The following is a 24,313-nucleotide window of genomic DNA, read 5'->3' on the forward strand; positions in this document are numbered from 1 at the left end:
ACTCTCACTCTGTATTTCGGAATATTTGGATCTGGGATACTCACCCTGTATTATGTTGTTGGAACACACTAGTTTGTGTTTTCTGACTATCTAGTAAGAGCTAGGGTGTTTAATGGGTGCTATCACATGCGCTCTATTGACTGGACCGGTCACACTGCGTCACATTATTGCGGAGTTCCTGAGCACTACATCTCCCGGCTGCTAGGAGGCTTTCAGAGCGCGGATAGAGCTGAAGACAAAGTACAAAGTTTTCCCTGCACTTAGGTGTGTGGCCCGGGCCGGAGTCTTGGACTAAATCTATTCATCAACAGCGACACAATTATTAAGTAAAGGAAAACTAAGGAGGGCCAGATATAAAGGTGAAAGTGCGTCCTAATAAACCCTGTACTTACCGTCACTTTCACACAACGTATTACACAACGGAACTCTGATACTATGACTGCTGCTTACAGTACATGCGTCCCCGGAGGGAGCCATTACTGGCTGATCCAATGAGAACGCAGATTCATTATGAGCTTCTGGTGACGTGGCGGAGGCATGAGCTGCAGTCATTCTGTGACGGAAGATGAACCAGTGACATCACAATGTGGAGGTGACAAATCTCTTTATAAACAATAAATCTCTACTTTCTAATAGTTTTCAGTATGTATTATGCACAGGTGCCAAATCTTCCGTCGCCATCGGCCTCACACCGGCGGCACGTGGCGCACAGATAGAACACACCTTTTACATACAGTGCAAACTAGTCGCTACTGCAGAAACAGAGAGTGACGAGATAAAGGAGCGCGAGTTACAATTATTATATTGCTTTACAAACTATGAGTAACCTGGTAAATATCAATGAACGGGAACCACATTCAGGCTGTATGAAACAGAATACAAATACTTTCTATAGTAAAAAGAATTAAACCCCACGGTGAGGAGTGTACTGAAGAGCCCCACGTAACATACTGGTATTGGTTGTGACACACGCACACGGCGCAGGGGACAGCGATTATAAAGTGCATTATTTCCTGTAAGCCGTAAGGATAACACTGTGACCGGGCAGCGGCTCTCACAGAACTCATGAAGACTACAAACACCTCATGTAACGCCACGGAGAAGCGCGCACACAGCAACCGGGGGTCTCCTGACATTTTATATACTGCACTGGAACATGAGGTACAGGCCGCTGCGCTAGGTTTTATATGAGCCACCTTATGTGATCTCAAGTGCTCACTGAGCAAATATGATAAAGGTAGCAGTCCAACATTAAATTCCCATGCTTCTTAATTATATAACCCCCCAGTCTATTCTAAAGGCTCCTATCAGCTCAACACACATTACAGGTACATTATAAAGGTGAAGTTAGGATGGTGACATTGTCCTGGGGAAAGAGCACGTTATACAATGTGTGGAATCACTGAGCGGAGGAGAGCAGTATCGCAATCCCTGCTCTGAGCTAGGCAGCAGGAGTTCTGTACACTGCTGTCATACTACTCATTATCTGTATATAATATACGCAGCCTTGTAACGGGAATGCTATTATAAGCAGCGTAGCGGTGCTGCGCTCAGATCTGCAGTGGAATCCGGTGTAACGGGACGTGAAGCGTGGGCAGAGACGTGTGATCGGGATTACTGGGGTTCAGCAGAGCTGCTGGAATGTTGGGAGCTATTAGGATGTATGGGACACCCGTATCCATAACTACAACCAAAATCTTTAGAAACCCTTTGAACATACAGCTTAAAATTCTAAATCTTCTTTACCAATTGCAATACCCAAATATAAATGTAATGTTCATTCTGTGTGGTTCAGACAGCGTGATTATATAAAACAGAAGCAAAGGTCAGAGGGTAAAGCTGTGGCTGGAACGGGCCGCGCCGAAGATAGGACTGGTAAATACAAACAGTACATCAGAATGAACGGACACGGGAAGACGTCTCTGCAGTTGCAGCATTACATTTTGGTCATTGGCTCTGGAAAAGTCCTGAATAGATCACTACACTCACCATATATAGAATCTCTTATAGAAAAATAACGCATCAGATATTAGTTAGTGTTGGAAATGTTAGTGGAAACATAGCAGCTCATTCTGTGCGCCCATCGTCAGCATACAGTGTAGCCAGCCATTGTGGGCTGGACCATTATAGGGGCATCCTTATCCATTCACCATTGCAGGTGACATACGAGTTCCGCTGGCACAATGTGCAGGTATGCATAGCTACCAGCCAGGCACACAGCATGCTCTAAGCACGTCCTGCACCGGCTGATAGGACAGTGGTCTGTGGCACAGCTCCTGAGGGAGAGCAGGAGGTTAGGGCACGTCCTGCACCGGCTGATAGGACAGTGGTCTGTGGCACAGCTCCTGAGGGAGAGCAGGAGGTTAGGGCACGTCCTGCACCGGCTGATAGGACAGTGGTCTGTGGCACAGCTCCTGAGGGAGAGCAGGTTAGGGCACGTTCTGCACCGGCTGATAGGACAGTGGTCTGTGGCACAGCTCCTGAGGGAGAGCAGGTTAGGGCACGTTCTGCACCGGCTGATAGGACAGTGGTCTGTGGCACAGCTCCTGAGGGAGAGCAGGAGGTTAGGGCACGTCCTGCACCGGCTGATAGGACAGTGGTCTGCGGCACAGCTCCTGAGGGAGAGCAGGAGGTTAGGGAACGTCCTGCACCGGCTGATAGGATAGTGGTCTGCGGCACAGCTCCTGAGGGAGAGCAGGTTAGGGAACGTCCTGCACCGGCTGATAGGATAGTGGTCTGCGGCACAGCTCCTGAGGGAGAGCAGGAGGTTAGGGAACGTCCTGCACCGGCTGATAGGACAGTGGTCTGTGGCACAGCTCCTGAGGGAGAGCAGGAGGTTAGGGAACGTCCTGCACCGGCTGATAGGATAGTGGTCTGCGGCACAGCTCCTGAGGGAGAGCAGGTTAGGGAACGTCCTGCACCGGCTGATAGGACAGTGGTCTGTGGCACAGCTCCTGAGGGAGAGCAGGAGGTTAGGGCACGTCCTGCACCGGCTGATAGGACAGTGGTCTGTGGCACAGCTCCTGAGGGAAAGCAGGTTAGGGAACGTCCTCATGCACTTCTGCTATTCTGTCTATGGATCGCAGCAGTTCCGCCACCAGGTTTAAAGCTTCAGCTCCGGACACCAGCTGCCTGTGTAACAGAAGAGAATACAGCAGCATTACACATGCGCCAGATGGACTTCTCCGCAACGCACCTAACGGCATCACACCCACCGCAACACACCTAACGGCATCACACGCACCGCAACACACCTAACGGCATCACACGCACCGCAACACACCTAACGGCATCACACGCACCGCAACACACCTAACGGCATCACACGCACCGCAACACACCTAACGGCATCACACGCACCGCAACACACCTAACGGCATCACACCCACCGCAACACACCTAACGGCATCACACCCACCGCAACACACCTAACGGCATCACAAGCACCGCAACACACCTAATGGCATTACATGAACGGCAGATGGACTGCTCCGCAACACCCCTACTCACTTTATAGAATCCTGAGCACCACTCACTGCCTTGTGCAGGTTCTCCAGCGCTAGATTAGCGTTTTGTTTCACTGCGTTCATCCCAGCCGTCTCCCCTCTGCGCAGGGCCTCATTCTCCGCTCTGTAGGTGCTCAGCTGAATCTACATTATAAGATTAACACAAGTCACCTCTCTGCTGTGTGTGTCTTTGGGTATTCTATTGGAGGTGATGATGTTCCAATCGAATCTCCAGCCAACCGCAACCTCCAACTTCACAGACACGTGAAGGAGGAAAACCCATCACGCTGTGTAACGGTAGTCGGTGGTGATGAGCGCAGCGGTACACTGTGATGGCGTACCAGCCCCTAATGCTTTATATTATTCTTACCGTTTCCCCGATCATGTCATAGAACTCCAGCCGCTACATCTGTACATCTAGCTTGTACGGCTGAGGACGGCTATTGGCGGACATGAAAACTACATAACGGAACACGGAAGTTTGACGATTAATAATAATGAATTCATTATAATATTTTTTTGGCGGAATAAAACACGGCGATCATCTGCATATTGGAGCCTATGGCAGATGTCATAAGCTACAGCATGGTAGTAATACAGAATACTCTGCGCTGTACAATATGAACAATGCCTTTATATATATTAAACAACAAAGTGCAAATAAATCCTACTATAAAATGAGTGTAAATCCCCTGTAATAGGCAAAGTGATTTACTGCGGATAGTGATGAAGGCAATGCCAGTACTAATGTGGGTTTATAGGGCGACGTCCAGGTGACTTCCTCCCTCACAGACTGTAATGTTCTGTATTGGGAATGTTACAGCAAGTTCCCGCTACTCTCTGCTTGTAGTTCTGTATTTCGTGTTATTACACCAGTGATGGCGGAGCAGAAGCGATATACAGACGTTGTATAACATTGGTACTCCCAGCAGCACAAGTGCCTACACTTTCTGAAGACTGGACTTTGGGACACATTCTGGATGATGTGACCCTTACTGCGATGGTCTAAATACATGTTACTGGGGAGAGGGTTCTGCAATGTAAATGTCACTGGGAGACTTTCTGTGACTGATTGGTGAGAGTCCTCCACCTACCTGGAGAAGCGTCACCTCCTGCTTCAGCCTGGTCACGTTGCTCTCAGCCTTCAATGCTCTTTTCTACAAGGACAAAGCCCCAGAGATAAGCTACGTTACACGATCACATGTCATTGCCATCACATACAGAATCTGAAGGGGAAGGGAAAATCCCAGACGCGGATAATGATTGGACAGTCTCCCCTGTATGCAGCCTATCCGCTTTCTGGGAGCCAGAAGCGTTACTGAGACACAGGATGACTTATGTTCAGCAGGTGCCGCTTCCCGGCTGCAGTCACTGTATGTAGGCAACACGTTCTCTTTAAGAGGAGACACCTATTTAAAACATTTAATTGAATTCTTTAAAATGTGCCCTCGCTCAATGATGTCACAGGCTCCTAGTGACTGCATAGGCTGCACTCTCAGTGATGTCACTGGTCCCTAGTGACTGGATAGGCTGCACTCTCAGTGATGTCACTGGTCCCTAGTGACTGCATAGGCTGCACTCTCAGTGATGTCACTGGTCCCTAGTGACTGGATAGGCTGTGCTCCTAGTGACTGGATAGGCAGCACTCTCAGTGATATCACTGGTCCCTAGTGACTGGATAGGCTGCACTCTCAGTGATGTCACTGGCTCCTAGTGACTACATAGGCTGCACTCTCAGTGATGTCACTGGCTCCTAGTGACTGGATAGGCTGCACTCTCAGTGATGTCACTGGCTTCTAGTGACTGGATAGGCTGCACTCTCAGTGATGTCACTGGCTCCTAGTGACTGCATAGGCTGCACTCTCAGTGATGTCACTGGTCCCTAGTGCCTGGATAGGCTGTGCTCTCAGTGATGTCACTGGTCCCTAGTGACTGGATAGGCTGCACTCTCAGTGATGTCACTGGCTTCTAGTGACTGGATAGGCTGCACTCTCAGTGATGTCACTGGCTCCTAGTGACTGCATAGGCTGCACTCTCAGTGATGTCACTGGTCCCTAGTGCCTGGATAGGCTGTGCTCTCAGTGATGTCACTGGTCCCTAGTGACTGGATAGGCTGCACTCTCAGTGATGTCACTGGTCCCTAGTGACTGGATAGGCTGTGCTCTCAGTGATGTCACTAGTCCCTAGTGCCTGGATAGGCTGTGCTCTCAGTGATATCACTGGTCCCTAGTGACTGGATAGGCTGCACTCTCAGTGATGTCACTGGCTCCTAGTGACTGCATAGGCTGCACTCTCAGTGATGTCACTGGTCCCTAGTGACTGGATAGGCTGTGCTCTCAGTGATGTCACTGGTCCCTAGTGACTGGATAGGCTGCGCTCTCAGTGATGTCACTGGTCCCTAGTGCCTGGATAGGCTGTGCTCTCAGTGAGGTCACTGGTCCCTAGTGACTGGATAAGCTGCACTCTCAGTGATGTCACTGGTCCCTAGTGACTGGATAGGCTGCACTCTCAGTGATGTCACTGGTCCCTAGTGACTGCATAGGCTGCACTCTCAGTGATGTCACTGGTCCCTAGTGACTGGATAGGCTGTGCTCCTAGTGACTGGATAGGCTGCACTCTCAGTGATGTCACTGGCTCCTAGTGACTGGATAGGCTGCAATTCCGTTTTTGGGGAAAAGGTCTGGGGGAATCCATCAGCCTACACAGCCATGGATTCCCCCCTCCTGGGACACACAACCAAGTAAGTGCATTTCACCTTAAAAATAAGATTTTACTCACCGGTAAATCTATTTCTCGTAGTCCGTAGTGGATGCTGGGGACTCCGTAAGGACCATGGGGAATAGCGGCTCCGCAGGAGACTGGGCTCATCTAAGAAAGCTTTAGGACTACTTGGTGTGCACTGGCTCCTCCCCCTATGACCCTCCTCCAAGCCTCAGTTAGGATACTGTGCCCGGACGAGCGTACACAATAAGGAAGGATTTATGAATCCCGGGTAAGACTCATACCAGCCACACCAATCACACCGTATAACTCGTGATATTATACCCAGTTAACAGTATGAACATAACAGAGCCTCTCAACAGATGGCTCAACAATAACCCTTTTAGTTAACAATAACTATGTACAAGTAATGCAGACAATCCGCACTTGGGATGGGCGCCCAGCATCCACTACGGACTACGAGAAATAGATTTACCGGTGAGTAAAATCTTATTTTCTCTGACGTCCTAGTGGATGCTGGGGACTCCGTAAGGACCATGGGGTTTATACCAAAGCTCCCAAACGGGCGGGAGAGTGCGGATGACTCTGCAGCACCGAATGAGAGAACTCCAGGTCCTCCTCAGCCAGGGTATCAAACTTGTAGAATTTTGCAAACGTGTTTGCCCCTGTCCAAGTAGCTGCTCGGCAAAGTTGTAAAGCGAGACCCCTCGGGCAGCCACCCAAGATGAGCCCACCTTCCTTGTGGAATGGGCCTTTACTGATCTAGGATGCGGCAGTCCAGCCGCAGAATGCGCCAGCTGAATTGTACTACAAATCCAACCAATAGTTGCTTCTAAGCAATAGTCTGCTTAGAAGCAGGAGCACCCATCTTATTGGGTGCATACAGGATAAATAGCGAGACAGGATAAATAGCGAGTCAGTTTTCCTGACTCCAGCCGCTCTGGAAACATAAATTTTCAAGGCCCTGACTACGTCCAGTAACTTGGAATCCTCCAAGTCCCTAGTAGCCGCAGGCACTACAATAGGTTGGTTCAAGTGAAAGGCTGACACCACCTTAGGGAGAAACTGGGGACGAGTCCTCAATTCCGCCCTATCCATATGGAAAATCAGATAAGGGCTTTTACATGACAAAGCCGCCAATTCTGATACACGCCTGGCTGAAGCCAAGGTCAATAACATGACCACTTTCCACGTGAGATATTTTAGATCCACGTTTTTTTGTGGCTCAAACCAATGTGATTTTAGGAAACTCAACACCACGTTGAGATCCCAAGGTGCCACTGGAGGCACAAAAGGGGGCTGAATATGCAGCACTCCTTTTACAAATGTCTGAACTTCAGGTAGTGAAGCTAGTTCTTTCTGGAAGAAAATCGACAGAGCAGAGATCTGTACCTTACTGGAGCCTAATTTCAGGCCCATAGTCACTCCTGCCTGTAGGAAGTGTAGAAATCGACCCAGGTGAAATTCCTCTGTTGGGGCCTTTCTGGCCTCACACCAAGCAACATATTTCCGCCATATGCCGTGATAATGTTTTGCAGTTACATCTTTCCTGGCTTTAATCAGCGTAGGAATGACTTCCTCCGGAATGCCCTTTTCCTTTAGGATCCGGCGTTCAACCGCCATGCCGTCAAACGCAGCCGCGGTAAGTCTTGGAACAGACAGGGCCCCTGCTGCAGCAGGTCCTGTCTGAGCGGCAGAGGCCATGGGTCCTCTGAGATTAACTCTTGAAGTTCCGGGTACCAAGACCTTCTTGGCCAATCCGGAACAAAGAGTATAGTTCTTACTCCTCTTTTCCTTATTATCCTCAGTACCTTGGGTATGAGAGGAAGAGGAGGGAACACCTAAACCGACCGGTACACCCACGGTGTCACTAGAGCGTCCACCGCTATCGCCTGAGGGTCCCTTGACCTGGCGCAATATTTTTCTAGTTTTTTGTTTATGTTCACCTGTGGCTTTTCCCAATGGTTTACTATCTGTTGGAAGACTTCTTGATGAAGTCCCCACTCTCCCGGGTGGAGGTCGTGTCTGCTGAGGAAGTCCGCTTCCCAGTTGTCCACTCCCGGAATGAATACTGCTGACAGTGCTAACACATGATTTTCCGCCCATCGGACAATCCTTGTGGCTTCTGCCATCGCCGCCCTGCTTCTTGTGCCGCACTGTCGGTTTACATGGGCGACAGCCGTGATGTTGTCTGACTGGATCAGAACCGGTTGGTTTTGAAGCAGGGCCTTTGCCTGACTCAGGGCATTGTAAATGGCCCTCAGTTCCAGAACATTTATGTGTAGGGAAGTCTCGTGACTTGTCCAAAGTCCTTGGAAGTTTCTTCCCTGTGTGACTGCCCCCAGCCTCGAAGGCTGGCATCCGTGGTCACCAGGACCCAGTCATGTATGCCGAATCTGCGGCCCTCCACGAGATGAGCACTCTGTAGCCACCACAAGAGAGACAACCCTGTCTCCAAGGACCAGGGTATCAGCCGATGCATTTGAAGATGCGATCCGGACCATTGGTCCAAGAGGTCCCACTGAAATATTCTGGCATGGAAACTGCCGAATGGGATCGCTTCGTAGGAAGCTACCATCTTTCCCAGGACTCGCGTGCAGTGATGCACCGACACCCGTTTTGGTTTTAGGAGGCCTCTGACCAGAGACGACAGCTCCTTGGCTTTCTCCGCTGGGAGAAGCATTTTTTTTTGTACTGTGTCCAGAATCATTCCCAGGAACAGTAGACGTGTCGCAGGAACCAGCTATGACTTTGGAATATTCAGAATCCAACCCTGCTGGTGTAGCACCTCCTGAGATAGTGCTACGCCCACTAACAACTGCTCTCTGGATCTCGCTTTTATCAGCAGATCGTCCAAGTATGGGATAATTAAAATCATCATTTCGGCCATTACCTTGGTAAATACCCTCGGTGCCGTGGACAGGCCGAACGGCAACGTCTGGAATTGGTAATGACAATCCTGTACCACAAATCTGAGGTACTCCTGGTGAGGATGGTAAATGGGGACATGTAGGTAAGCATCCTTGATGTCCGGAGATACCATGTAATCCCCCTCTTCCAGGCTTGCAATTACCGCCCTGAGCGATTCCATCTTGAACCTGAATTTTTTTATATATATAGGATTTTTTTTTTTTTTAATTGTGTTTATTGAACAAAAGAAAATTAACACACATGTAATAGTATAACATGGGACATTAAAGGCGGACAGTCGAAAAACAGCTGTCCGTACATTACAGTGATATGCTTGGTTGTAAAATGCTATGAAGCAAGCTAATACATTCCCTAATGGACATGAAGAACAGTATAACAATACGTAACAGCTACATACCAGTATAGCAATGAGTGTAGGAGGGACAGTAGATACCTAATGTCTAAAACCCCATTTAAAGAAATTCAGAACGGTGGCGACCCATCAGTAAGAGTTGCCATATTATACCAAGTTGTTAGTCTAACCACCTTACGGATATTCTCTCTGGTATCAACAGGTAATGTGAGCAAAAAAGGAAGCCAAATCGCAAAAAACATAGCAGCACGGGATTCTACATCTAAAGAACATTCAGTCCAATCCATTTGAAATAGGAATAATAACCGGGGTAGCATAAGAGAAATGGGGATATGGTCTTTTTGTATCCACTGAGATAATATTGTTTTCTTCGCTGCAGCTGTGATGCGAGCCAGAAGCAGTCGTGTACCCTTGGTCATTGCAGGGGTTTGGGGTTCTATATAATTCCAAAAGGCCCATGCCATTGTTAATGTGAATGGAATACCCAGATTAGTCTTAATGTATATCTGTATTAGATCCCAGAATGATTGTATAACTGGGCAAGACCATAAACAATGTATAATATCAGCATCAGGGGACTTGCATTTGAAACATAGAGAGTCGTCTGCCGCCCCTGTAAGAAACCGTAGTCGAGGAGTATAATAAGCTCTATGCAAAATCTTCAAATGCATTTCCGCATATGAGGAAGATACCAACTGTTTATTAAGCAAATTAGACCATTTAATAATAGTGTGCATATCCATTCCCGGGAAGACGTCTTTCCATTTAGCCATGCCCGTGGTGAGTTGAGTACAGTCAATCTTTCGTCTGGTATAAGTATATATTAAGGATGTAGAGTAAGGGGAGTCTAGACGTCGTCGTACTATTCCATCAAGCGGAAAAGTGAGGTCAATGGGCTGTAAATTAGCTATGACGGTCGTGGCAAAGCTACGCATTTGAAAATATGCAAAGAAAGGAAAGTTTAATGTCGGATATCTGTCTTGTAATTGGGACAAAGATAATACTGCTGAGCAATCATCGTTTAAGAATTGAAATAGTGACCGGAGACCCTGGAGGTGCCAACTGTGTATAATCTCACCTGCCTCTCCCCCCTGAAATGATGGATTCCCTAATAAAGGCTGGAACAGGGAGTGTGATAGAGTGAGCTTGAGACGTTTTCTAATTTGATGCCACGCCTTGTAAGGAGCATATATTAATGGAATTGACTTTATATCTTGTAATATGGAGGAATTCGGGAAATGTAATATTTGTAATAGATCATGACTAGGGAACAGATCCTGTTCTAGTGCCTTGTTAACAAAATTGTCCCCATTGCCTATCCAGTCTAGGGCACATCTATAATTAGCCGCCAGAGAGTAATCTTCCAGGCAGGGGAGATTGACTCCCCCAAGTGAGGGTGGTTGTTTTAATTTAAACAATGCGATACGAGGACGTTTATTCGCCCATATAAATTTAGTAATGGCTTTATTTATTGTATGTATATCCTTTTTTGCTAACAAAAATGGGAGCATCTGTATTGGGTACAGCAAACGCGGAAAAGACACCATTTTATACAGATGACACCTACCTAAGTACGAGATCGGCAGGTGTTGCCATCTCGTAAAGTCCTCGATCATCTTATTAATGTAGTAAGAAAAATTTAAAGAATATAATTCCGAGGATCTAGATGACACACGTATACCAAGATACGTTATACAATCATGCGCCCATTTAAATGGAAACGTATCATCCCAACCTTCTCTCGCATCCCCACCCAACGCCAGTGCCTCCGTCTTATCAAAATTAACCAAAAATCCTGATATTAAATTGAAATTCCGCAAAGTGGTTAATAGTGAGGGAAAGGATGTTATAGGATCGCTAAAGTATAGTAATAGATCATCCGCAAAAGCGGATACTTTTATGGTATGAGAGCCCACTTCTATACCTTTCCAGGACACGTCATCTATAAATGTGCGTATGAGCGGATCCAAAGCCAGATTAAATAGCAAGGGGGAGAGGGGGCAACCCTGTCTCGTCCCCCTATGTAACTGAAATGATTTAGTGTTTAATCCATTAATCGTGATAAACGCCTGTGGTGCGGCATATAGAGTTTTGAAGATGTTAATAAACTCCGTACCAAAGTGTTGGGCCTGTAGGATTCGGAGTATATGAGACCAGGAGACGCGGTCAAATGCCTTATCGGCATCACAACTAACTATAAGGGCTTTTTGACACTCTGATTGTTTCGAGCTATGTATCGCTGCCAGCAAAGTACGTATATTATGTACTGAGGTTCTGTTTCGGACAAACCCATTTTGAGCAGGATGCAAGATTCGCTGTAGAATGGGTTGAAGTCGAAATGCTAACAATTTAGTGAATAACTTTAAGTCCTGGTTCAGTAAGGATATCGGCCTATAGGATTGAACATACTTAGGGTCTTTTCCCGGTTTCGGAAAAACCACTATTCTAGCTTCATCAAAACCGGTCGGGGCTGAATTTCCTTTCAATAGTGAGTTGAAAAGGGCTAGCATGTATGGTATCAAGTGGGGAGCAAGCATTCGGTAGTACTCTGCCCCAAACCCGTCCGGGCCAGGGGATTTCCCTTTTTTCAATAATTTAATTAAAAATAATAATTCCGATTCCTGGACCGGTGCCGTTAGCGATGCTCTCTCTTCCTCAGTTAATACTGGGAGTCCTGCTTTTTCCAAAAATCTCAGACCATCTATTGGGTGGTCAGGAGGAGACTGATATAAAGTTTGATAATATCGTAAGAATTCTTCCGAGATAGCAGGGGTATCCATAACAGTAGAGGTAGAATCAGTATACAATTGGGTAATACGTGAAGGAGCAGAGTATGATCGAACCAAATTTGCCAATAATCGGCCCGATTTATTGCCAGTTCTAAAAAACCTGTTCCTATGAATATCATGAGAGAAACTCGATCGCTCGGTACATAGGGCATCATATTGCTGTTTTGCTGCAAGGTAGGCCTGGCGATTTTCATGTGAGTAGTGTGTAATGAGTATATCATAAGTTTTAGTTAAATTCTGACTAAGATCCTTTAATTGATTGTTAAGTGCCTTGCGTCTCCTGGAAACATATTCCATGATCTGACCACGTATTACTGGCTTCGAGGCGGACCAAAATAGATTTATGTCTTCAACATGTTCTATATTATCAGTCTTATAGTTTAGAAATGACTGTTCAAGATGTAGGCGAAAGTCTGAAGAATTTTCCATGTAAGCTGGAAACCTCCAGTTGTAAGAGTGTGGTATAGGAGTGTCCAATCTTATAGTGAACCACACCGGAGCATGGTCCGAAAGGAGAATAGGATCTATCTGGGAGTGTACTACCTGTTGTAGAAGAGTATCCGAGATTAGCCAATAGTCTAGTCTAGACGAGGAGTGATGGGGATGTGAGTAAAACGTATACTCACGAGATTCAGGATGTTGACACCTCCAGGGATCACACAATCTCATCGAACTGGTCAGTAAGGAAAGCGCTGGGGTGGCGACTGGATCATGGGCGTTGGCGGAAGTAGTTCTGTCCAATCCTGTCGATTGAACACAATTAAAATCCCCACCCATAATAATTGCACCCTCTGCCCAGTCTTGTAACTTTGCATAAATATCCGTGAAAAAGTGGGTATTAGTGCCCGTGGGAGCATAAATGTTAGCTATTGTATATGGCAAATCATGTATAGTCAATTTCAAAAACAGATATCTTCCCTCCGGGTCTATTAAGCAGTCATTAATATTGTAAACAAGAAATTTGCTAAAAATAATCATGACCCCTCTTTGTTTAGATGTGTAAGATGCCGTTTTAAAGTCTCCTATCCAAGAATCTCTTACCACATTAGGGTCAGAGATTTTCCAGTGTGTTTCTTGTAATAAAGCTATATCTGGTCGTAAACGTTTCAGGTGGGTCAGAATTTTCTTCCTCTTTATAGGGGAATTTAAGCCCTCCACGTTCCAAGTTACTAATTTAAGAGCTGTTTTGATCATTTTAGGGGGATTACCTATTGCTGTCATTTAACCGATGCCGACCCTAGGCCAAGTCATAAAATTAACAACTCTTTTTGGTGAACCTTTACCCGTCCCAGCAAGCGGGCAAGGGGAGGATGAATACCAGTCCAACAGGGGGAAATATAAACATATCACATTTAGTAGGAATATATCATGTGTGTTAACCTCAATCAGAATTCCAACAATTATCATAAACCGTTTCAACATTATGTGAACCCAGGAGGATTTCCGACTGAGCCGCATCCCAGCATAGCATTGCAGGACATAATCATACCAGAGTAGCCAAAGGGATGTCGGACCAGAAGGCCGTCTAATACTAGAGCATTTTAAAAGCTGAGTAAAGATGAGAAAAAAAAGGAGTGAAATCAGTGAAATATAGAAAAGGAATGAGGATAAGAAATGGAGGGCCGGTGAGCCTAAGAAGAAAAAAATAAAGCTAAAGAAAAGATTTACTACGTGTAGTTTCGTCTTACAAAGAAACCTACAAATGCTATAAACCATTACATCATATGTAGGCACTAAACCACCTAAAATATGCTGAGTATATTCTGAATCAAATATGATCATCTGTAACCTGAATGTTCAATAAATTGGAGATGACATCGCACTGTAACTCTGTAGTGTCAATCCGCATCGTCCATCCTGGACGAGCGAGAGGAAGCCAAAGAGTCCACAAAGTTCTTTGCAGCTTGCGGGGTGTCAAAGAAGTAGGACTTTCCAGAGTATGAGACCCTCAACTTGGCAGGATACAGTAATGCAAATCGAAGTTCCATCTCGAACATGCGTTTGCATATCGGGGAAAACTCTCGTCGCTTTGCAGCCACCATATAGGAGAAGTCTTGAAAAAGTAGGATCTTGGATTCCTGGTATTTGAGAGTGGTACGTTTTCTATAGGCATCAAGCAGACGAACTTTATCAGCGTAATTTAGAAACTTCATTATAACCGGTCTGGGCCTTTCTTTAGTAGATTGCCGATCAGGACCAATACGGTGAACACGTTCGATCAGCATTGATTCGGAGTCTGATATACATTTTAATTCTCTCGGCAGCCATTGAGAAACCAGATTCATCAATTCGTAAGGTTTCACCGTTTCTGGCAGCCCTATAAGGCGTACATTACTTCTTCTGTTTCTGTTCTCTAAATCTTCAAGTTTCTCTTGCATGGACGTCACTATTTTATCTTGTTCAGAGAGCGCTGTTTTAGCCGTTGTTAGATCATCCTCAAGGTCCGAGATTCTTTGCTCTGCCTCCGATAAACGCTGGTCATGATGATTCAACTGGGTAAGGGCTGAATCCAATGAATCTTTTAAAGGGGCTAATTTTTGATCTAAGAGAGAAGCCAGGATGTCAGTGATCTCGTGCGTTGTAAAGGATTTGGCGGAGTCCTTTGTTGTCATAAGTGATGAGCATCTTAATGGACTATTATTAGGACCAGACGCCGGTGACTGAGGACTGTCCGCAGGAATATTGTCACGGCCCCGACCTTTGTTTGTTTGTGAACCGCCGGGATTTCTGGGAGTTTTAGCCATGTATTTATCCATTATGAGGAGCGTATGGCATAAAGAGGGTAGTAGAATAAAATAAATTAATTGCTATATAATTTCACACCAGCAGGGGGAGCTCCAATTCCATAAATTAAGGCTTGTCAGCAGATTTTATAGGCATATAGCTTCAGGACATCCACTATCAATAGGTCAGGTGACCAATAACGACTATCACTCAGCAGTAATAGTTGGCTATCTGCAGCAGTTAATATTTCAGAAGGGGGGGGACAAATAATAAGTATTATTATATATATATATGTATATAAAATAAAATAAATAATAATAGTTGCAGAAAGATGTGTGTGGAGGCAGAGTACCTTTCTGCTCCCTTCAGCTCACCCCCACCACAGGTCTGGACTGGCAGCAGAAATCGAGGCTTCCCTGGACAGGACACTAATATGTGTCACGGCTGCTGGTGGCAAGGGATTGCAGACTTCTCCGTTTTTTCCCTTTTTCAAGATGGCCGCCGGGAGATGTGTAGCCCGAGGAAGTGCCCAGGGGGATCCAGCAATTGAGCGGGTGAGTGTGTGAGGTATGCAGGAGGGGGGACCAGGACCTGAACCGCCGGGTAGCGCACTCCCGGGAGGTAGAAGTGGTAGCGCTGTAGTCGCGGTCACGAGCGGGGCGGGAGGCTCCGCTCCGTTGCCTTGGAGACCCGCGGTCAGCGCCCGGTGCACTCGAGGTCCCGGCTGTGAGGAGAGAGGTGGGCCGCAACCTGCAAGGACGTTCTAAGCGTCCCCCGGCTCCGCAACCCACTTTCTCCTGTCCCCTGTCAGCAGTAGAGGAGTGAGAGAGGCCGTGGGGAAACTTGGTGGGCTGTGTGGTATATGTAATACCCTGTTTCAAGGACGCCGTGCAGGAGCAGCTCCGTGTTCAAGGATTTTAAATTTAAAATGGGTCTCACCGAACCGTCCGGTTTCGGTACCACAAACATTGTGGAATAGTAACCCCGTCCTTGTTGAAGTAGAGGCACTTTGACTATCACCTGCTGGGAATACAGCTTGTGAATTGCCTCTAACACAGCCTCCCTGTCTGAGGGAGTCGTTGGTAAGGCAGATTTGAGGAAACGGCGGGGGGGTAATGTCTCGAATTCCAGCTTGTACCCCTGAGATACCACTTAAAGGATCCAGGGATCTACTTGTGAGTGAGCCCACTGATTGCTGAAGTTTTTGAGACGGGCCCCCACCGTACCTGGCACCGCCTGTTGAGCCCCAGCGTCATGCGGCGGATTTAGCAGATGAAGCGGGGGAGGACTTTTGTTCCTGGGAAATGGCTGAATGCTGCAGCTTTTTCCCTCCACCTCTGCCTCTGGGCAGAAAGGACGCGCCTCTACCTCGCCTGCTCTTTTGGGGACGAAAGGACTGTACCTGATAATACGGTGCTTTCTTTGGCTGTGAGGGGACATGTGGTAAAAAAGCTGACTTCCCAGCCGTTGCTGTGGACACCAGGTCCGAAAGACCATCCCCAAACAACTCCTCACCCTTATAAGGCAAAACTTCCATGTGCCTTTTAGAATCTGCATCCCCTGTCCACTGCCGGGTCCATAACACTCTCCTGGCAGAAATGGACAGTGCACTGATTTTAGATGCCAGCCGGCAAATATCCCTCTGTGCATCTCTTATGTAAAAGACCGCGTCTTTAATATGCTCTATGTTAAGCAATATAGTGTCTCTGTCTAGGGTGTCAATGTTTTCTGACAGGGATTCTGACCACGCAGCTGCAGCACTGCACATCCTGGCTGAAGCAATAGCTGGTCTCAGTATAACACCAGTGTGTGTATATATAGCCTTCAGGAGAGCCTCCTGCTTTCTATCAGCAGGTTCCTTTAGGGCGGCCGTATCCGGAGACGGTAGTGCCACCTTTTTTGATAGACGTGTAAGCGCTTTATCCACCCTAGGGGGTGTCTCCCAACGTGACCTATCCTCTGGCGGGAAAGGGTACGCCATTAGTAATTTTTTAGAAATCACCAATTTTCTATCGGGGGAAGCCCACGCTACCTCACACACATCATTTAATTCCTCAGAAGGGGGAAAGACTACTGGTAGTTTTTTCTCCCCAAACATAATACCCTTTTTTGTGGTACCCGGGGTTACATCAGAAATGTGTAAAACATTTTTCATTGCCTCAATCATATAACGAGTGGCCCTAGTGGACATTACATTTGCGTCATCGTCGTCGACACTGGTATCAGTATCCGTGTCGACATCCGTGTCTGCCATCTGAGGTAGCGGGCGCTTTAAAGCCCCGGATGGCCTTTGAGACGCCTGGGCAGGCACGAGCTGAGAAGCCGGCTGTCCCACATTTGGCATGTCGTCAAATTTTTTATGTAAGGAGTCGACTCTTTCGCGTAATTCCTTCCACAAGTCCATCCACTCAGGTGTCTGCCCCGCAGGGGGTGACAACACATTTATAGGCACCTGCTCCTCCTCCACATCAGCCTCCTCATCAAACATGTCGACACAGTCGTACCGACACACCGCACACACACAGGGAATGCTCTGATAGAAGATATATATTGTGATATATTTGTCAGTCAAGGTGTTAATAATGCTGCTCAGGGCGCCCCCCCCCCGCGCCCCCTGCACCCATCAGTGACCGCAGTGTGAGGTGTGCATGAGGAGCAATGGCGCACAGCTGCAGTGCTGTGCGCTACCTTGGTGAAGACTTGATGTCTTCAACCGCCGATTTTCCGGACTCTTCTTGCTTCTGGCTCTGTAAGGGGGCTGGCGGTGCGGCTCCGGGACCGAACATCAATGGCCGGTTCCATGCGGTCGATCCCTCTGGAGCTAATGGTGTCCAGTAGCCTAAGAAGCCCAAGCTACCACCACTTAGGTAGGTTCGCTTCTTCTCCCCTTAGTCTCTCGTTGCAGTGAGCCTGTTGCCAGCAGGTCTCACTGTAATATAAAAAACCTAAAATATAACTTTCTTTCTAGGAGCTCAGGAGAGCCCCTAGTGTGCATCCAGCTCGAGCCGGGCACAGGATTCTAACTGAGGTCTGGAGGAGGGTCATAGGGGGAGGAGCCAGTGCACACCAGGTAGTCCTAAATCTTTCTTAGATGTGCCCAGTCTCCTGCGGAGCCGCTATTCCCCATGGTCCTTACGGAGTCCCCAGCATCCACTAGGACGTCAGAGAAAATACATTTAAATACACAGGCTCCACCTACCCAAGCACTGCAGTGCCTCATCATACAATATATATTATTTTATTGAAATAAATGTTTTGCTCCCCTAGCCCTGCAGCCTCTCTCAGTGCTTCCCCCGTCCTCCAGCCTGCCTGTACACTGCCGGCCACTGGGGTCCAGGGAGCGGGCTCTCCCCGTCCCCGCAGTGTGGCACTTACTCTGTGGCCTTGCCGCAGCGTGCGGCACACCCCCCAGGTCCTGTGACCGCTGGCGCCCTCCTGGAGTCTGGCAGCCGCGGCTCTCTGGATAGCATAGCTCCCGGTCCCCTGCGTCCAGTACCCTACAAACAACTCCACCGCTATGAAGCCGGCTAGCTCGGTCACCCATGAGCGGCGCACCCCCCGGCAGCGCAGCACACCGGATGCCGGAGGTACCGCGCTCCCAGCTTCCCTTCTAAAGCCCGGCAGCTCGGGACGCCTGGCAGCTCGGGACACCCGCCTCGGCTGCCGCGGCTTCCCGACTCTGGGCAGAGCTGATGCCGGGGGCCTTTACAGTTTAAAGATGGCGCCTAGCGCCAGTGCAAGTTTGAAAGTGGCACCAAGCGCCCACTGTCCTCATAATGGCGCCGAGCAGCTAAGGGTTAAGCCCTTCAGTGCCGTGGCCGCCATTACACATGTGGCTGGGGGGTCTCTCCGGCCACACACGGATACCTGGGGAACCGGTAAAAGCTGCATACAGCTAATACTGACCGTCATCATCTGCAGATTTGTTTCCACCTGCTGCACCATTGACTCCAGGTCCTGCGCCTCCTTCTGCTCCTCCAGAATCTTCTCCTCCAGGTTCCTCTCCAGATGTTTCACCCTGTAATGGACGGTATCACCTACATTAGACTGGAAGCTGCACTGGGGCAGGAACTGATGTAAATGACCAACCATTCTCTGATGGTAGAAAATCAATCCTGAACAGAGGAACGTTAAAGCCCTGGCACATTGTCCTATCTGCGGTGGTCACTGCCGGGTAACGTTACTGCCCAGGAGCACGCATCTCTCCTGCTCCTTACACACTGCTGAGTAACGTTACTGCCCAGGGGCACACATCTCTCCTGCTCCTTACACTCTGCTGGGTAACGTTACTGCACAGGGGCACACATCTCTCCTGCTCCTTACACTCTGCTGGGTAACGTTACTGACCAGGGGCACACATCTCTCCTGCTCCTTACACACTGCTGAGTAACGTTACTGCCCAGGGGCACATATCTCTCCTGCTCCTTACACACTGCTGAGTAACGTTACTGCCCAGGGGCACATATCTCTCCTGCTCCTTACACTCTGCCGGGTAACGTTACTGCCCAGGGACACACATCTCTCCTGCTCCTTACACACTGCCGGGTAACGTTACTGCCCAGGGGCACACATCTCTCCTGCTCCTTACACACTGCTGGGTAACGTTACTGCCCAGGGACACACATCTCTCCTGCTCCTTACACACTGCTGGGTAACGTTACTCCCCAGTGACACACATCTCTCCTGCTCCTTACACACTGCTGAGTAACGTTACTGCCCAGGGACACACATCTCTCCTGCTCCTTACACACTGCCGGGTAATGTTACTGCCCAGGGACACACATCTCTCCTGCTCCTTACACACTGCTGAGTAACGTTACTCCCCAGGGGCACACATCTCTCCTGCTCCTTACACACTGCCGGGTAACGTTACTGCCCAGGGGCACACATCTCTCCTGCTCCTTACACACTGCTGGGTAACGTTACTCCCCAGTGACACACATCTCTCCTGCTCCTTACACACTGCTGAGTAACGTTACTGCCCAGGGACACACATCTCTCCTGCTCCTTACACACTGCTGGGTCACGTTACTGCCCAGGGACACACATCTCTCCTGCTCCTTACACACTGCTGGGTCACGTTACTGCCCAGGGACACACATCTCTCCTGCTCCTTACACACTGCCGGGTAACGTTACTGCCCAGGGGCACACATCTCTCCTGCTTCTTACACACTGCTGGGTAACGTTACTGCCCAGGGACACATCTCTCCTGCTTCTCACACACTGCTGGGTAACGTTACTGCCCAGGGACACACATCTCTCCTGCTCCTTACACACTGCTGGGTAACATTACTGCCCAGGGACACACATCTCTCCTGCTCCTTACACACTGCTGGGTAACATTACTGCCCAGGGACACACATCTCTCCTGCTTCTTACACACTGCTGGGTAACGTTACTGCCCAGGGGCACACATCTCTCCTGCTCCTTACACACTGCTGTGTAACGTTACTGCCCAGGGGCACATCTCTCCTGCTCCTTACACACTGCCGGGTAACGTTACTGCCCAGGGACACACATCTCTCCTGCTCCTTACACACTGCTGAATAACGTTACTCCCCAGGGACACATCTCTCCTGCTCCTTACACACTGCTGAATAACGTTACTCCCCAGGGACACATCTCTCCTGCTCCTTACACACTGCCGGGTAACGTTACTCCCCAGGGGCACACATCTCTCCTGCTCCTTACACACTGCCGGGTAACGTTACTCCCCAGGGACACACCTCTCCTGCTCCTTACACACTGCTGGGTAACGTTACTCCCCAGTGACACACATCTCTCCTGCTCCTCACACACTGCTGAGTAACGTTACTGTCCAGGGGCACACATCTCTCCTGCTCCTTACACACTGCTGAGTAACGTTACTCCCCAGGGACACATCTCTCCTGCTCCTTACACACTGCTGAGTAACGTTACTGCCCAGGGGCACACATCTCTCCTGCTCCTTACACACTGCTGAGTAACGTTACTGCCCGGGGGCACACATCTCTCCTGCTCCTTACACACTGCCGGGTAACGTTACTGCCCAGGGACACACATCTCTCCTGCTCCTTACACACTGCCGGGTAACGTTACTCCCCAGGGACACACATCTCTCCTGCACTTACACACTGCCGGGTAACGTTACTGCACAGGGACACATCTCTCCTGCTCCTCACACACTGCCGGGTAACGTTACTGCCCAGGGGCACACATCTCTCCTGCTCCTTACACACTGCCGGGTAACGTTACTGCCCAGGAGCACACATCTCTCCTGCTCCTCACACACTGCTGTGTAACGTTACTGTCCAGGGGCACACATCTCTCCTGCTCCTTACACACTGCTGGGTCACGTTACTGCCCAGGGACACACATCTCTCCTGCTCCTTACACACTGCCAGGTAACGTTACTGCCCAGGAGCACACATCTCTCCTGCTCCTTACACTCTGCTGGGTAACGTTACTGCCCAGGGGCACACATCTCTCCTGCTCCTTACACTCTGCTGGGTAACGTTACTGCCCAGGGACACACATCTCTCCTGCTCCTTACACACTGCTGAGTAACGTTACTGCCCAGGGGCACACATCTCTCCTGCTTCTTACACACTGCCGGGTAACGTTACTGCCCAGGGGCACACATCTCTCCTGCTCCTTACACACTGCTGGGTAACGTTACTCCCCAAGGGCACACATCTCTCCTGCTCCTTACACACTGCTGGGTAACGTTACTCCCCAGGGGCACACATCTCTCCTGCTCCTTACACACTGCTGGGTAACGTTACTCCCCAGGGACACATCTCTCCTGCTCCTTACACACTGCTGGGTAACGTTACTCCCCAGGGACACATCTCTCCTGCTCCTTACACACTGCCGGGTAACGTTACTGCCCAGGGGCATGCATCTCTCCTGCTCCTTACACACTGCTGAGTAACGTTACTGCCCAGGGGCACACATCTCTCCTGCTTCTTACACACTGCCGGGTAACGTTACTGCCCAGGGGCACACATCTCTCCTGCTCCTTACACACTGCCGGGTAACGTTACTGCCCAGGGACACACATCTCTCCTGCTCCTTACACACTGCTGAGTAACGTTACTGCCCAGGGGCACACATCTCTCCTGCTTCTTACACACTGCCGGGTAACGTTACTGCCCAGGGGCACACATCTCTCCTGCTCCTTACACACTGCCGGGTAACGTTACTGCCCAGGGACACACATTTCTCCTGCTCCTTACACACTGCCGGGTAACGTTACTGTCCAGGGGCACACATCTCTCCTGCTCCTTACACACTGCCGGGTAACGTTACTCCCCAGGGACACACATCTCTCCTGCTCCTTACACACTGCTGGGTAACGTTACTGCCCAGGGACACACATCTCTCCTGCTCCTTACACACTGCCGGGTAACGTTACTGTCCAGGGGCACGCATCTCTCCTGCTCCTTACACACTGCCGGGTAACGTTACTGTCCAGGGGCACACATCTCTCCTGCTCCTTACATACTGCTGGGTACCGTTACTGCCCAGGGACACATCTCTCCTGCTCCTTACACACTGCCGGGTAACGTTACTGCCCAGGGACACACATCTCTCCTGCTCCTTACACACTGCCGGGTAACGTTACTGCCCAGGAGCACACATCTCTCCTGCTTCTTACACACTGCTGAGTAACGTTGCTGCCCAGGGGCACACATCTCTCCTACTCCTTACACACTGCTGGGTAACGTTACTGCCCAGGAGCATGCATCTCTCCTGCTCCTTACACACTGCTGAGTAACGTTACTGCCCAGGGACACACACCTCTCCTGCTCCTTACACAGTGCTGGGTAACGTTGCTGCCCAGGGGCACGCATCTCCCCTGCTCATTACACACTGCTGGGTAACGTTACTGCCCAGGGACACACATCTCTCCTGCTCCTTACACACTGCTGGGTAACGTTACTGCCCAGGAGCATGCATCTCTCCTGCTCCTTACACACTGCTGAGTAACGTTACTGCCCAGGGGCACACATCTCTCCTACTCCTTACACACTGCTGAGTAACGTTACTCCTCAGGGACACACATCTCTCCTGCTTGTTACACACTGCCGGGTAACGTTACTGCCCAGGAGCACACATCTCTCCTACTCCTTACACACTGCTGTGTAACGTTACTCCCCAGGGGCACACATCTCTCCTGCTCCTTACACACTGCCAGGTAACGTTACTGCCCAGGAGCACACGTTAATGCCCATGGGCACACATCTCTCCTGCTCCTTACACACTGCCGGGTAACGTTACTGCCCAGGGGCACGCATCTCTCCTGCACTTACACACTGCCGGGTAACGTTACTGACCAGGGACACACATCTCTCCTGCTCCTTACACACTGCCGGGTAACGTTACTGCCCAGGGGCACGCATCTCTCCTGCTCCTTACACACTGCTGGGTAACGTTACTGCCCAGGGGCACGCATCTCTCCTGCTCCTTACACACTGCTGGGTAACGTTACTGCCCAGGGACACGCATCTCCCCTGCTCCTTACACACTGCTGGGTAACGTTACTGCCCAGGGACACACATCTCTCCTGCTCCTTACACACTGCTGGGTAACGTTACTGCCCAGGGACACACTTCTCCTGCTCCTTACACAGTGCTGGGTAACGTTACTGCCCAGGGGCACGCATCTCCCCTGCTCCTTACACACTGCTGGGTAACGTTACTCCCCAGGGACACACATCTCTCCTGCTCCTTACACACTGCTGGGTAACGTTACTGCCCAGGGACACACATCTCTCCTGCTCCTTACACACTGCCGGGTAACATTACTCCCCAGGGACACACATCTCTCCTGCTCCTTACACACTGCCAGGTAACGTTACTGCCCAGGAGCACACATCTCTCCTGCTCCTTACACTCTGCTGGGTAACGTTACTGTCCAGGGGCACACATCTCTCCTGCTCCTTACACACTGCCGGGTAACGTTACTGCCCAGGGACACACATCTCTCCTGCTCCTTACACACTGCCGGGTAACGTTACTGCCCAGGGGCACACATCCCTCCTGCTCCTTACACACTGCCGGGTAACGTTACTGCCCAGGGGCACACATCCCTCCTGCTCCTTACACACTGCCGGGTAACGTTACTCCCCAGGGACACACATCTCTCCTGCTCCTTACACACTGCTGTGTAACGTTACTGCCCAGGGGCACACATCTCTCCTGCTCCTTACACACTGCTGTGTAACGTTACTGCCCAGGGGCACACATCTCTCCTGCTCCTTACACACTGCCGGGTAACGTTACTGCCCAGGGGCACACATCTCTC

The 24,313-nt window shown here is 49.4% G+C and overlaps 1 protein-coding gene across 1 annotated transcript in view; it reads right to left on the reverse strand.

Moving 5' to 3' along the window:
* Positions 1–587: 587 nt before the first annotated feature.
* Positions 588–24,313, reverse strand: part of ENTR1 (endosome associated trafficking regulator 1) — a 69,952-nt gene continuing 46,226 nt past the window's right edge. Inside the window, exons 5-8 of the mRNA XM_063935818.1 lie at positions 18,930–19,041; positions 4,601–4,663; positions 3,511–3,650; positions 588–3,132 (exon numbers count right to left, since the gene is read on the reverse strand). Coding sequence (XP_063791888.1) covers positions 3,039–3,132; positions 3,511–3,650; positions 4,601–4,663; positions 18,930–19,041 — 409 coding nt within the window. The 3' untranslated portion in view covers positions 588–3,038. The remainder of the gene's footprint in view (positions 3,133–3,510; positions 3,651–4,600; positions 4,664–18,929; positions 19,042–24,313) is intronic.

The sequence above is a fragment of the Pseudophryne corroboree genome, chromosome 8 (assembly GCF_028390025.1).
Source record: "Pseudophryne corroboree isolate aPseCor3 chromosome 8, aPseCor3.hap2, whole genome shotgun sequence".
NCBI lineage: Eukaryota > Metazoa > Chordata > Amphibia > Anura > Myobatrachidae > Pseudophryne > Pseudophryne corroboree.